General features: G+C 32.2%; 2 protein-coding genes across 2 annotated transcripts; one reads left to right on the top strand and one right to left on the bottom strand.

Moving 5' to 3' along the window:
• The first annotated feature begins 2,963 nt into the window (after positions 1-2,963).
• Positions 2,964-5,802, top strand: LOC137828308 (glycerol-3-phosphate acyltransferase RAM2-like). The gene is made up of 3 exons (XM_068634814.1): positions 2,964-3,411; positions 3,568-3,948; positions 4,785-5,802. The coding sequence occupies exons 1-3, from the start codon at positions 3,181-3,183 to the stop codon at positions 5,709-5,711; spliced, it is 1,539 nt and encodes a 512-aa protein (XP_068490915.1). The 5' UTR covers positions 2,964-3,180; the 3' UTR covers positions 5,712-5,802.
• Positions 5,803-7,264: 1,462 nt separating this feature from the next.
• LOC137828307 (phosphatidylinositol 4-phosphate 5-kinase 5-like) lies at positions 7,265-12,278 on the bottom strand. Its single transcript, XM_068634813.1, has 8 exons — positions 10,973-12,278; positions 10,692-10,859; positions 10,055-10,220; positions 9,850-9,966; positions 9,314-9,507; positions 9,057-9,187; positions 8,898-8,970; positions 7,265-7,997 (listed from the first exon to the last, which is right to left on the bottom strand). The coding sequence occupies exons 1-8, from the start codon at positions 12,145-12,147 to the stop codon at positions 7,709-7,711; spliced, it is 2,313 nt and encodes a 770-aa protein (XP_068490914.1). The 5' UTR covers positions 12,148-12,278; the 3' UTR covers positions 7,265-7,708.
• Positions 12,279-14,356: the final 2,078 nt, after the last annotated feature.

Below are 14,356 nucleotides of genomic sequence, written 5' to 3'. Positions count from 1 at the left end.
GTCCCATAATTCAACACATTTATTTGCCTCCAGAATCACCCAGTACTCATCAAACAATGATTAGGACATAAAAACCAATTTGAAAAAGAGTGACTAAAGTTAGGTATTAATTTTCAACCAAGTCCAAAATTTTAATTGAACTATATACAAAATCTCCTTAGATTCTACCTTTCCTTCTTTAAAAGCAACTTCGTTCATATGTTCCTATACATATATCTCCAATAATAACCACTAAGAATGAAAATCGATTAACTTGAACATAAACTCTAGTTACCCAATGAGTCTGCAAAATATAATCAAAGATCCGTATGTTGCATATCGAACTGAAAAATGACAATCACTTGCTCGAAAAGTGAACAATTAAAAAATAAATAAACATAATATCCACTACAAAGAAAATAAATTCAAAAGAACAAACAAGAATCACAAATCACAAGTAAAATACATATGAGGATTTTAATGAATTTCCCCCCTAAATAATACCCTTTTAAATAAAATTTCAAAATAGACCCAAAACAACTTTATTTTTTCAAATAGTACGTATCATTATTTATGGTGAGAATTTGACTAAAAGTTAAATTTCTACCTTTGTTTTTCTCCTACAATAAAATCATTAAATAAAAACCAATTTTAGTGATAAAAATAATTAGTTATTATTTGACTAAATTAGAGACCACTTTATAAATTAAAAAATTATTGTTATCTAACGTAGTATCTATTATTAATAAAAATTTAGAAAGTAGTTTCTAAATTGGTATTTAATCATTAACTATCAAGATTTTATCTAATAACTACTTTAGATTCTAAATTAGTCTTTATTACCTTTTTAGAGGTTAATTTAGAATCTAAAATATTAGTAGCTAAAACCTTAGTAGCTAGTTTATATATCAATTTAGAAACCATTTTACAAAGTTTTATTATTAATAAAAACCACTTACCGATACGTTTTTTAGTTTCTAAAATACTATCTAAGTTAATGACTAATTATTTTTTATCTTTGAATTTGATTACTAATTATTATTTTTTTTGTGGTGGGTTTCTAAATAAAATTTCAAATAAACCCAAAATAATCTTATTTCTTCAAATAGTACCTATCATTATTTATGGTGAGAATTCAATTCATAAAGAGTGAAATTCCCACCTTTGCTTTTGGTTTCTGATGTATTAAATTCCACTTCTCAAAAGTCAAATTTTAGAAGGGTTTCATACCCGAAAACTCAAAATAAGATGAAAATCTTGTTTCCTATAGATCAAATTTCGAATTGTAAAATTTTCTCATTGTATTCACATAAAAAAAATAGCAAAACACTCCCCCACAATTATGTCCCCAAGGTGAATTCAAGTGGAGTTTTAGACGTCAAAATTTTTGGAGAAATAAATTATCCTAAATTCATTTCATAATTTTTTAAAATATATTATTTATGAAAAAATTTCGAGAGGTTGGAGATTTCCCAGAGATTGAAAATGAAAGAAAGAACATCTAGTGGTGTCTGTGGAAGTAGTTAGGCAACAATAATTTTCTCGATATTGTTTGGTTTTATATTTGAAGGTTATCAAACATCTATTATAAAGACATGCTAACCTTTTTTTAACAAATTTTTTGTATGTAGACAGATTATTATAACTTCCCAAATTTATGACAAATTTAATTATCAAAATTTAAATAGATTTATAATAGGGCTCAAAAATGCATTTATGATGCACAAAGTCAAGGTTTGGCCATGGCTATTTTAAAACTATCAAATTACTTATTTCTGATTCGGTTTTCCTTTTTTCTAATTAAAAAAAAAATTCTCACACGAAAAAATTAAAACCAATAATTTAGGATAACACACATGTATTTTTGAGATGTAGTAATATAAAATTAAGAGAAATTCAGAGATAGAAAAATATAGTAAAATGTTTTTTTATGTTTGAATAATGAAAATGTTAAGCAATTTAAAGGAGGATTTTTGAATAAAATATTTTCTCTTTTTTGAATTGTAGGGACTGAAATTGAATTGCACATTGCTTTCAGTGTACCAAAATTTAAAAGACTTCTAACACACAGAAGGAACGTGTGGAGTTAGCCAAAGCACAATAATAAATGCAAGAGCTTCTCAAACCAAAGCATAAAAAACATATTATACATTAATTAATGCATTTTATGTTCTTTTCTATTTTCTAACTCTTAGTTTATATCTTGCGATTAATATAGCATGTATCACAAGTAATATTGTTGAACAAGTTTTCTTTAAGGATTTATAGGTAGTGCAAAATAAATAGAAAAATTAAATAAATTTTCCATTAAGTTATATATATTTAAAGAAGTTTTTTCATATAATTTTTTTAATTTTAAATTTTGTATAAATTAATTATAATTTGTACAAAAAGTTTATAATTTTTCTTTTAAAAGTTTTAATTGATTTTTTTTTTAAATAGATCTAAGTAGAAGTTCGATTGAGTAAAATTTTTCTATTTTTTTTATCAACAATTAAAAAATAAATAAATAGTAGTATTTGAGCTACTCCAATTGTATTAAAAAATTCTACATAAACCTAGATGAACTAACTAAAATTACACATCTTAGATGGCCTTAAAAAAACATAAGGTAAAAAGATGGTGCATTAAAGCAAATCCAAAGACTAATAAGACATAAACAACATACGCAAATTTTCTTCTACATAAAAGTGGTTGTTTAAAGTTTTATACACATATTAAAAAAATTATTTAAATAAGTTTACACTAAATTATATTTATTTATTATTTTATATTTTTTTTTACAGTACTATTTCTATTTCATTTTTCATGAACTAAATTTTTACTACATAACGATTAAGAAACACTATTTTTGTTTCCCCTTATAGATCTAATTGGTCTACTTCATTATTGCATTAATGAAAGTAATTAGTTTAGTTAGTTAAAGAAGGTGTTGAAATGAAAACAAAAATTAGAATAAGGAATGTGAATTGCAATGGGAAGACAAAAGGTGACGGAGCAAACCATGCAGAAAAAGGTCACCTTCTCTTCGTTTCTATCGCACCTTTTCAATCAATCAATTTCAATCGCTTTTGGAAATCTCGGAGCCACCATTGTCATCGTTCACATACTCATTCATACCAAACCAAAACTTGTCTCACAGTGCCACCAAATCTGCATATATATTCATGCAACTAACCACACTTTTCATTGCTTCCATCCATGGCTTTTTCCACCTTCCCAACCGTCACCAAGTGCTCCTCTATTGGTCGGGAACAACACACTGTGGTTGCGGACATGGATGGAACCTTGCTCATAGGTCGAAGCTCTTTCCCTTATTTTGCTCTCATCTCCTTTGAAGCTGGTGGGGTTCTTCGCCTTTTGTTCTTTGTCTTGGCTTCTCCCCTTGCTGCTCTTCTCTACTACTTCATCTCTGAATCTGCTGGCATTCAGGTTCTCATCACATCCTTTTCCTTTTTCTCACAGTTCCATGTAGATTAGAGAAATTATGCTTTCACATGTTTATAAATAATGTTTGTGAGAGATTGTTGTTGTTGTTTGATGTATAAGGGTTGTATGATAAAAAATAACTGATTTGGTGTGATTTAGGTTTTGATATTTGCGGCAATGGCGGGGATGAAGGTGTCGAGCATAGAATCGGTGGCGCGAGCGGTGCTTCCGAAGTTCTACGCGGAGGATGTTCATCCGGAGTCGTGGCGGGTGTTCTCGTCGTGCGGGAAGCGGTGCGTGCTGACGGCGAATCCGAGAGTGATGGTGGAACCTTTCTTGAAGGAGTTTTTAGGAGCAGACGTGGTTTTGGGGACTGAGATTGGGACATACAGGGGAAGAGCAACTGGGTTGGTGTGCAGGCCTGGGGTACTTGTTGGGAAGAACAAAGCTGAAGCTCTTCTCAACACTTTTGGAGAAGACAAGCCACACCTTGGACTTGGTGATCGACTAACTGATGCTCCTTTCATGGCTTTGTGCAAGGTAACAACCTTCTTATCATCATTCACTACTCATATCTTCACATTTTATGTCAATATGATTCATATGATTCTAAGCTGATTGAATGTTAAGAAGTAATATTTGTTAGATTTTACTATGTATTTGTTCTGTTCAAGTAATATTTTTATTATTAGCTTAATATAAGATTATGTATGCTGGTATATGCAAAAGGTTAGTATATTTTGAAGAAGAGGAATTGATAAAGAAGTTCGTACACTCCTCTTAAATGACGTGTCGTGTTTGATAATATTGGATACGATAATCGTATGAAATTTGTAGGAAAATTTAAAAAGTATTTATTAGATTTCTGAAAATTCTAATATGATTCTAACACAAATTTAAAAAAAAAAAAACATTAATTTTTAAAAAATTCAAATTTTATGTCGTATAAGTGTCTCTTTAGCATATAAGTTTATAGTTGAATTATACAATGTTTTTTTCTGGTTTAATTATCCTTTATCACCTATATATATTAGGCAGAATGATAGAATGAAAAGTATTAATTAATGAAGTGTTTAGTAAAAGTCACATTATTCTTAAATGAGAACATTATCCAGTTTTTCACATGTAGCTCTTGTTCTTGGTCAAACAAAAAACAACCACAATCTTGGTTTTGCGCTGTCTCTTCTTCACATTAATTAATTAATCATAACTACCTTTTTTTTTCTAAAACATTTAAATATATTGATCTTAAATTAATCTTATTTTAAATCATTTAATTTAATTTTTGTCTCTTAAATAAAAGATTTGAATTACCAGCAAATATAAAAATTGACTTAAAAAGGTGTTAATGTTTTTGATGGCATGCATGAATGCAGGAAGGTTACATAGTCCCAGCAAAAAGTGAGGTGAAATCAGTTTGTACAGAGAAGCTTCCAAAGCCCATAATCTTCCATGATGGAAGACTGGTGCAGAAACCAACACCAGTGGTTGCCCTACTCACCATTCTCTGGATACCCATAGGCTTCCCCTTAGCATGCCTCAGAATTGCTGCAGGCTCCCTTCTCCCCATGAACCTCGTCTACTATGCCTTCTGGGCCCTGGGAGTCCGCGTCCTTGTCAAGGGCACCCCACCCCCACAACTCACCAAATCAAACCCTAACCCTAACACTTCCTCTTCAGGGGTCCTCTTCATCTGCTCCCACCGTACCCTCCTCGACCCCATTTTCCTCTCCGTCGCCCTCCGCCGCCCCATCCCCGCCGTCACCTACTCCGTCTCCCGCCTCTCCGAGATAATCTCCCCCATCAAGACCGTCCGCCTGAGCCGCGACCGCGACACTGACGCCGCCATGATAAAGAAACTCCTCCAAGATGGCGACCTAGCAATCTGCCCAGAAGGCACAACCTGCCGAGAGCCCTTCCTCCTGAGATTCTCCGCCCTGTTCGCGGAGCTAACCGACGAGCTGGTCCCTGTGGCCATGGTGAACCGCATGAGCATGTTCCACGGCACAACAGCAAGAGGGTGGAAGGGCATGGACCCCTTCTACTTCTTCATGAACCCTAGTCCCGCTTACGAAGTCACGTTCTTGAAGAAATTGCCTCAAGAGTTGACTTGTGGGTCGGGGAAGAAGACGAGCCATGAGGTGGCGAATTACATACAGAGGGTGATTGCATCGACATTGTCGTATGAATGCACTGGGTTTACGAGGAAGGATAAGTACAGGGCACTTGCTGGGAACGATGGGGTTGTGGTCGAGAAATCTCAGGTTGCTAACAATAAGGCTAACAAAATCATGGGTTGCTAAATTTTCTTTCTGCTTTTAATATGGAACTCATCACAAATCAAAAAGGATATTCAATACATGTTTCACAAATAAATGGAATCATTTATAGCAATTTGTATATGAAGCTCTTGATTTTTGTGCTTTTTTAGAAAAAATAAAATAAAAAAAATGTTAATTTCACAGCTCTTCAAAGTCACTGGTTTAAAACCTTTCAAAAAAAAAAAAAATCATCTACTCACATATTTTATTTTTTATCAGCAGTTTTAACGTTTGTAATATGGAACATTGTGAAGTATACGAGGACTCAAACTGTTGTATTCATTGGTGATTTTAATTTCGTGGTTTCAAAAGATCTACTTTTGGCTTCAAGCTAGAACGGGTTGATTTGCTTTTATTCTTATCCTTTTATTTTTTCTTAAATAAGAAAAAACAAACTTCTTTTCATAATTGGTACAAGGTGTACCATACAAACTTAAAGGAAGCAAAAATAAAAACAAATTGTTGTAACTTCATACAAAGTATACAACAATTCACCAACTAACACATGTTTAATACTCGTCTATACCTCGTTAAACAATCTTGATCTTATCAACCATTTATATAACACTTGTTTCACTATAATAAAATCATTAAAACTAAGTTTAGATACCAAACATAATTAATTGATACATTTCCTATATTAAATATTATTTTAAAAACTAAAAAATTATTGGTATCTAAATTAATTTTTATTATTGAAAAATAGTTTCTAAATTGGTATCTAATTAACTATCCAAGTTTTAACTACTAACTTAAAAATCTTGGTAGTTAATTAGATACTCATTTAGAAACGGTTTATCATGATAAAAACTAATTTAAATACTAATTATTTTTTTAGTCTTTAAAATAGTATTTAATTTATTCAATATAACAACTAATTAGTTTTAATTTTTAAAATTGATTTCTATTTAATGATTTTTTAACTTATTCAATATAACAACTAATTAGTTTTAATTTTTAAAATTGATTTCTATTTAATGATTTTCTAACTTATTCAATATAACAACTAATTAGTTTTAATTTCTAAAATTGATTTCTATTTAATGATTGTCTAACTCCTTTACGAAGTAGAAATATAATATATATATTATCAAAATTTTCTAATGGTTACATCAAAGTACTAGATGCTTTAAGTAGTTTGGAATCTATTAGTTTGATATCATGATACGAAATCAAGCCATAATCATAAATATTAGTTATACATCAAATCAAAAATAAATATATAATATTAAGAGTTTATTTATATCTATTAATTTTAATCATTGAAAAAAATGTATTTATATACACGAGTGTCAAAATGATTCAATTAAAATCATGAGTTGAATGAGTTGAGCTAAAAATGAGTCAACTCAATTTGACTTATTTCATTAAGAATTAATGAGTCATAAATTTTGTGATCAAACTCCATTCATATTTCCCTAAACATTATCTATTATAAATTTATTCTTCGCACAATTTTCTACTCCATAAATATCATAAACATATCGCATCAAAAGATAAAATTTGTACTCTTTTAGAAAATAACCACTCCACCAAACAAATTTGTCAAAAAAGGTTTAGAGACTTATTCAATGTCCATTCCACATAGTAGCAAGGAAATCAATGAAAGAAGTAAAAAATTGAACATGTACACTAATCTTTCATTTCCTATGCAATAATATACATCTCGATCTGATAATAAATGTATGAAGTATCTGTCATCTCTTCCCCCTTTGGGAGGGAGGAATAATTATATTCTAGCAAGTTTGTAGAAGTACAAAATGTTCTTGCTTTAACCATTTCACATGCTACTCTCTTGTATACTAATTAAGTTGCTCACTATACATAACAATAAGCTAATTAAGAAATAGAAAAAAAATGGATTACCCAAAAGTTATGTGTATCTCAATTGTGGTTGTAATAGTTGAAATTTTGAAGCAATCATTGCATAGAGTAGCAGGTAAGAAACATAGTAAAATCCACAGAATGGTGCAGGCCTTTCAAGAGTCTTCAGAAAATATTCTGAATATGAAGTCACGAAAACGCCTTGAATATTGTCTGGGATCAACGGCTGATATTGAGGTTGGATCATAGTGAATGGACTTGTAGGCATGCTCAAGCTTCTTGCTGATGTCATAATCTTGAAGTATGTCTATGACACCAAAAAACAAAACCACCTCATAGAACTCTCCGATTGGATCTCCTACAAGTTGTAATTCACAATCACTTTTCCTCACTGTTCTTTCAACCCTTGCTGGCATATTCACACCCAATTTGATACTTGCCCATCTGCAATTGCAAATTACACATATGTATTATCCAACACCATGACTTGTGTAACAATCCTCAGGCAGAGTTTGGGCAGAGCTTTTCACAAAATTTCCCAGATTCAAAACCTCCATGAATCTGTTTGTTCATAAGTTATTTTAACTTATAAATGAATCAATTTCCTTTTTTCTTCAGATTAAAAGTTTTTATGAAAAAACTTGTCCAAATATTTCTACTGCTAAGATCAAAATTGGAGGGCTTGTCATTAGCAACGCAAATAAGCAATAACCAAGCATTTATTTGGAAAAAAGTTACCCTTGTTGATTCAAATAATCATAGCATTAATGTCTAATGGTGTTATAGAGTATATTGGTACTTAAAAGTATTTAGAGAGCAACCTAGAGTAACTTCTGGGTGGTGACCCTAAGAACTAAGTTTTGGCACATAACTCATTATAGTGTATAAGTGAAGAACAAGTCTCATCTTATTATTAAGTTGGTTTTGTGAGGACAAATTAAATTTAAAATCACTTTATAAGGTGGTATTAGAATCTATTTTAGTTAGATTTATTAAGACAGTCTATTATAGGACCCTCCTCTATTTTTCATGTTCAAGGTGTATCATCCTTAATATGAAAAGATGTGTTGGAGATCCTACATCGATTAGAGATAAGGTCAAATTTTACTGTGTAAAACAGCTGCAAACTTCGTCTTACTAAACTGGTTTTGTGATCTTTGATTTAAGTTTAAGTTCATGATTATAATTGGTTACGAGCCTTCTTCTCTTACAAAAAAGTGTTTCTCAATAACTACTATAGCTGATATACTTTTGTGCACATCAAATAACATACTCTCTAGATGACAAAACAATCTTTATCAATTGCATTACAAGTTAGCATTAAAATTCGAAAAGATATGTGACCTGGTAGGATCTAGAAGAAGTAGATCCATGTCTGCTCTAGAAGTACATGGAGTTCCTTCATTCTCTGGATCACCTGAAATTGACAAGTCAAACCATTTTTCTTAGTTTTGAATTTTGAATGTATTGTAGGTATGCCAAGGAGTTGAGGTTAAGTAGTACCAGTAGGAGTGTGAGATCCTGAAGAAATAAGTTCTCCATTTTCTGATATATCTTTGAAATGAATACCAACCAGCAGACTATAGTCCATAATTCCCTCCTGTTCCAGAAGCTCACAGTCCCTATCAATTTGCCTGAGATAACAAATATATATAGTTTGTGTGCTTATTTTTTTCCATTGGGGTATTAGAAAAGAAACCAACTTTAACAGGGTAGACAACATCTCAGATATAACACAGTGTGACAAAATCTTTCATCACCTGCAAAATTCTTGAAACCAAGACTTTTGTAGACGAAATATGAAATTTAGATCTAGATCTTTAAGGATAGTTGTTTCACTAATCTCTGACTCTGGCTTAATTGTTATTCGCCCAAGGGAAGAACCCTTCAAATCAAAGCGTCTATGGATGGTATACTCAGAGCAGAAGAGATTGCCCATTATGATAAATCGAACCTGCAAAATCCCAAAATTTCAAGTGTTAACTTCCAAGTTTTTTATGCAGTTATAGAAACCACAAATGACTCCACATAGGGTCTTTTCTTTTTCTTTTGCCATGGTACGTGAAAGTAAAATATAAACAGTAATGGGCAAGAAAAATTCTCTTATTTCTTTTCACTTTATCTCTATCTAGACAGAAGAAAATATTGTTTTCTTTCCTCTTAACTAAACATGGCTTTATTAATCAACCTCCTACCAAATGTCTAACCATAAATATACAAGAAAATAAAACTTGTTCTCATAATCCCATATAAATCTATCATATTGTTCTATCTATAATCCAACAAGCTTTTTTACCTTCTTCTGAGCTGGTCCAGTTAACTTAACACAATGCAGACCATAAAATTTTGTCACAAGAGCATTCTCAAATGCTCGAAAATGATTGTAATAAGCTGGTAGCATCCTTAAAAGAGCCTGCATCAGCATAGCCAAATACGTTAGAAGGTGGCTTGATTTAATTTCCCAGAACAATTGAAGTAGGGAGAAGATACAGCACACTCACTTTTGCCTCGGCTTTCTTCATTGTCTTTATCATATAGCGGTCATCGTTGGTCAGGTAAAAGAAGCTACCACTTTTACCAGGAGAGGAAAGTTCACGAAGGGCCTCATTTCCACATATAGATATCATGTAATCAGCTGCATCCACCTTGAAGAGCTTCCTAAGAGTTCTGCAGGCGGAGAGATTCATACAAAAAAGTTATAACTGATTTAGTACAAGAATGAAGAAAATAAATAAGGATTGATATCGCTGGTTTCTAGGAGATATGAGATCTCCAATACACCCTCACGTCGAGACCTACCAACTCGTCCGATAACGGGTGTCACAATAGGTCTAACAAACTTTCACTATAATAAGCTCTAAATAGTTCTGATACCATATCAATAAGAGAATTTTAAGCCTAACTCAACTTTATAAAATTGGCTTATAAAATAAAGTTTGTACTCACTTATATATTATTCTCTATTAGATGTGAGATTTCCAACAAAAGTAATTACCTGGAAAACTAACCACTGCACTAGGATAAACATGTGTTTGATTATGGTAAAGTTAATTGCTTTAATTTAGCACCTGTCTTAGAAAACTTTCAAAAGTAAATATATAATTACTTTCCTTGAAAAATCCATGTATACAATCTTACCTAAACACTACTGGGCAATAGTCCTTCCATTTGAACTCACATGATGGGTGTGGTGGAGTGTATTTAGATCCTTCTGGGGGAAATCTTGTCCACACTTTTTCCTTGGGATCAAAAGCTGAAGGCTTTAGATCAAGTGATGCTGAGGGGGCAGGTCTTCCAACAGAATGCCTGTGTAACAAATCAAACAAACTCTAATGACTCATATGTGATGCAGGGAATAACTCAACTGCATGTGTGGTTCTATGTGAGATTGATTAATTTGTAAAATTTTGATGATGTACCTGATTCCCAGCTGCAAATTGAGCATGAGCTCGTAATTTTTGTGTCCTTTGCATATGGTTTCCCCTTGCCTCTTTGATTTGGTGGGTGCTTTGAGGGTTTGGAGATGAGTCCCTCTTGAAATAGAACCATCATGGTTTAAAGTTGTGAGGTTGTCATCTGCAGTAGTTGGAGTTTTAGTGCCACTGAAATCACCCTCACAACCACCCCATAACTGCATTCTATCACTTGGCTTCTCCAACCCAACACTTACCCTCCCATCTATGGACATTCTCCTTGGCTTAGCACCATCCCCTCCCTTTGAAGACCTCCACACTGCAAGCCTCTTCTGTGATGGCAAAATTGAAACCTTCTCCCCTGGACAAACTTCATATGCACTCAATGCATTAAACACTTCTCCAGGATCCCACTCAAGGTGACCCTCCTGTGATGATCCTGGTGGATAGTATGTTCCACTCTGATCTCTGGGATCCTTGCTCCAGTTTCCTGAATAAAAACTTCCATCTTCCCATCTGAAAGCTCCAGTCCCTTTAGGTAAACCATCTTCCCAACTCCCATCATACCTATTCCCATCACCCCAAAAAAATGACCCTTTACCACAAATATTCCCATTCTTCCACTCCCCAATGTAATAGTTCCCATCCCTCCATTCATATCTACCTTGCCCTTCCTGCATCCCCCTTCTCCACTCACCTTCATACTTGTCTCCATTGGCAAAATTCTTCACACCATTACCATGTTTCATATTCATCACCCACTGCCCCTTGTATATGTCACCATTTGAGGCTGTGTATGTGCCTGTTCCATCCATGTAACCATTCTTGAATTCACCTTCATAATTTGGCCCATTTGGCCAACTGAACCTTCCCTTTCCCATTGTTTTCCCTCTGACCCATTCTCCAACATACACACACCCATCAGTCCACACATATTTTCCCTTCCCATGTGGAAAATTATCTGCCCAATCTCCCTTGTAGTAATCCCCATTGGACAGAACCTTCTCTGCATGGTAAAGTTCATATACCTCACTTCCATTTGAATGATCCTTACGGCTATGGTCTTCTTCATCTGCATGGGTCATCCCAAATATGCTGTTTGCACGCTTCTTGGCCACAGCCTGTGTCTTTCTCACCGTGGCCTCCCATGCCTTCATAACACTACTATCTCTGCCAATCATTGTTTTTTCCTTCTTCTTCTTCCTCTCTCCCTCACCCTTTTGCAAAATCTCGCACCAATACTTAGGCTATAGCAAAATTCATCAACAAATCTGTGGGCGAGGGAAATGTCAAGTTTCAAAGATTGGCTTTCTGACTAAATGAGCCATCTTTTGTTCCGAATCCAATACCAACTTGCATGTTGGCGTTAAAATTTCTGTATCTCAAGGTTCCAAGTCATTTTTCATATTTGGGGTATCGATGAAACAACTGTGGCAGACAAAGTTTGCTAGAGGACCCATTCCTTAATTTGGTCAATTTCATCGCCCAAATTAATTCCTAAAGGAATTGTTGTGATATTCATGAAACAAAAACCGTGAAAAATCCATCAGAGGTGCAGTTTTTTCTCCCATGTTTGAATTGTTTTTGGTGAGAGAGAATCGTTCATTTCCTACAACCTCTAAGAACCGCGACATGGAACATCTGCTAAATCAGGGGTTTTGTTAACTATTATTAGCCTATGAATAAATTTCATCAACCCTTCACATACTACGCACACTCACTGCTCAACCTGGGTACTTCATACCTGGTTTTCACAGTGAATGCTAAGGTTCTTTCAATGGATTTTTCTTTAGATTCACTCTAATTCACACTCATTTCGCCATTTTCGTTACAGAGATCATTTATTAAAGTTCTATAGATGAAGACAGTGATGCTCAACACTTCTTGAACATTTGTTAATTTTTGTTATGATCATGTTTAGATGACCGATTATGAGTGCAAAATTTGGATGGAGAAGAAATTTAAATGAATTAATTTTTTTTATGACTATATATATATATATATTAGATTAACACCAATTAAATATTGATAGTGGAGTTGTTTATAAGAATGAATTGAAAGAATGTACTTAATTTGTTTATTTATTTATGACTGAACAGATAATCCATAAATTATGGTGATCATATATATATATATTGTGCTAAAAATGAAAGTGCATATATTATTAATTGAAGTAATAATAATGAGGTTATAAGCTAAAACTTGGAAAGATTGGTAGTCCTGGTTGCATATTTATTAAGGTATATAAAAGGCATATAAATATTGAGAATGAATTTATTAATCAAAATGAATCGAAATATCTATTATCATCCATGAGGAATGTTAAAGTAGTTGAAAATGGGGTGTCATATAGCAAAAGGTGACAACTGGATTCTAAATGAACTATAATATATGATTTCGTATAAAATATAATTTTCTAACTCTGCTCGAAATTATATTATAGCTTTTGTACTAAACATTGTAACGCCAAAACTGGAATATGAAAAAGAAAATAATAGGACTCTTAAGTTTGCTTTATTTGGATATTTGGATTAGGAAGATTTGTGAGAATTTGAAGAGTAAACTTGGAATGATTTGAATGGAAAATATAAAGAAAGTTGGGTTGTTTCAATTAAGATAGGAATTTAAAATAAAATTTTATGATAAAAGTTTATTGAAATTTATAAATAATATGATAAATATAATAAAATTTTAACTCGTGTTACACACAGCTGAACAAGTGGAACAAACACAGTTTATCAATGCAAATTCATCAAAAACAAATTGCCATTCAATGAGACTCGTATTTTATTTACAAAAGTTTTATAAAACACGTGATTTTGGTTAGATTTAAGTGTGTTGGATTTGATTTCTATTTGCTATGTGTTTTGTGCGATTCTTTCACTCAATAAATTATTCTCGATTTTTATGACATTGATAACCTGGAAAAATTGTAATAAATACCCAATAAAATAATAATAATAATAGTAATAATAATGCAAAAATTATAAATGATAATGCAAATATGTCATCAGAACTGTGGGTCAAATTATAGATTTTTTTAAAAAATAACAAATGCAACAATAATTAATATATTTACAAGAAATTTAAGTAAGTCTAATTGATTTATTAAAAGATATAATAATGAGATGATTATCTAAATCAATTAGATAATTAAAATCTAGATGTTATATTCAAATTATTGAGCATGAGTTGATTTGTATGACAACAACAAGGTTATATTTTTTTATAAGAAAGAAATTGGTAAATCTATCCTTGATAGATATAGCTTAATTGACCGATAAAATTAGAAAAAATGAACAAATAATGTTGAAGAAAGACTGATATAAAAAAATTTATAGAGCAGTACAAAATAGCATACATAGAAACTTTGATTAATAATAAAGAATT

Source organism: Phaseolus vulgaris, chromosome 7 (assembly GCF_000499845.2).
Source record: "Phaseolus vulgaris cultivar G19833 chromosome 7, P. vulgaris v2.0, whole genome shotgun sequence".
Classification (NCBI taxonomy): domain Eukaryota; kingdom Viridiplantae; phylum Streptophyta; class Magnoliopsida; order Fabales; family Fabaceae; genus Phaseolus; species Phaseolus vulgaris.
This window is presented reverse-complemented; position numbering and strand designations above follow the sequence as displayed.

Bases quoted from the DNA above. Each gene is read 5' to 3' on its own strand.
- LOC137828308 (XM_068634814.1), top strand. From the start codon at position 3,181: ATGGCTTTTTCCACCTTCCCAACCGTCACCAAGTGCTCCTCTATTGGT. The intron at 3,412-3,567 runs GTTCTCATCACA...GGTGTGATTTAG, and splicing joins CTGAATCTGCTGGCATTCAG to GTTTTGATATTTGCGGCAAT. The intron at 3,949-4,784 runs GTAACAACCTTC...GCATGAATGCAG, and splicing joins CTTTCATGGCTTTGTGCAAG to GAAGGTTACATAGTCCCAGC.
- LOC137828307 (XM_068634813.1), bottom strand. From the start codon at position 12,147: ATGATTGGCAGAGATAGTAGTGTTATGAAGGCATGGGAGGCCACGGTG. The intron at 10,860-10,972 runs GTACATCATCAA...TTTGTTACACAG, and splicing joins AATTTGCAGCTGGGAATCAG to GCATTCTGTTGGAAGACCTG. The intron at 9,508-9,849 runs GTAAAAAAGCTT...GGGATTTTGCAG, and splicing joins CTGGACCAGCTCAGAAGAAG to GTTCGATTTATCATAATGGG.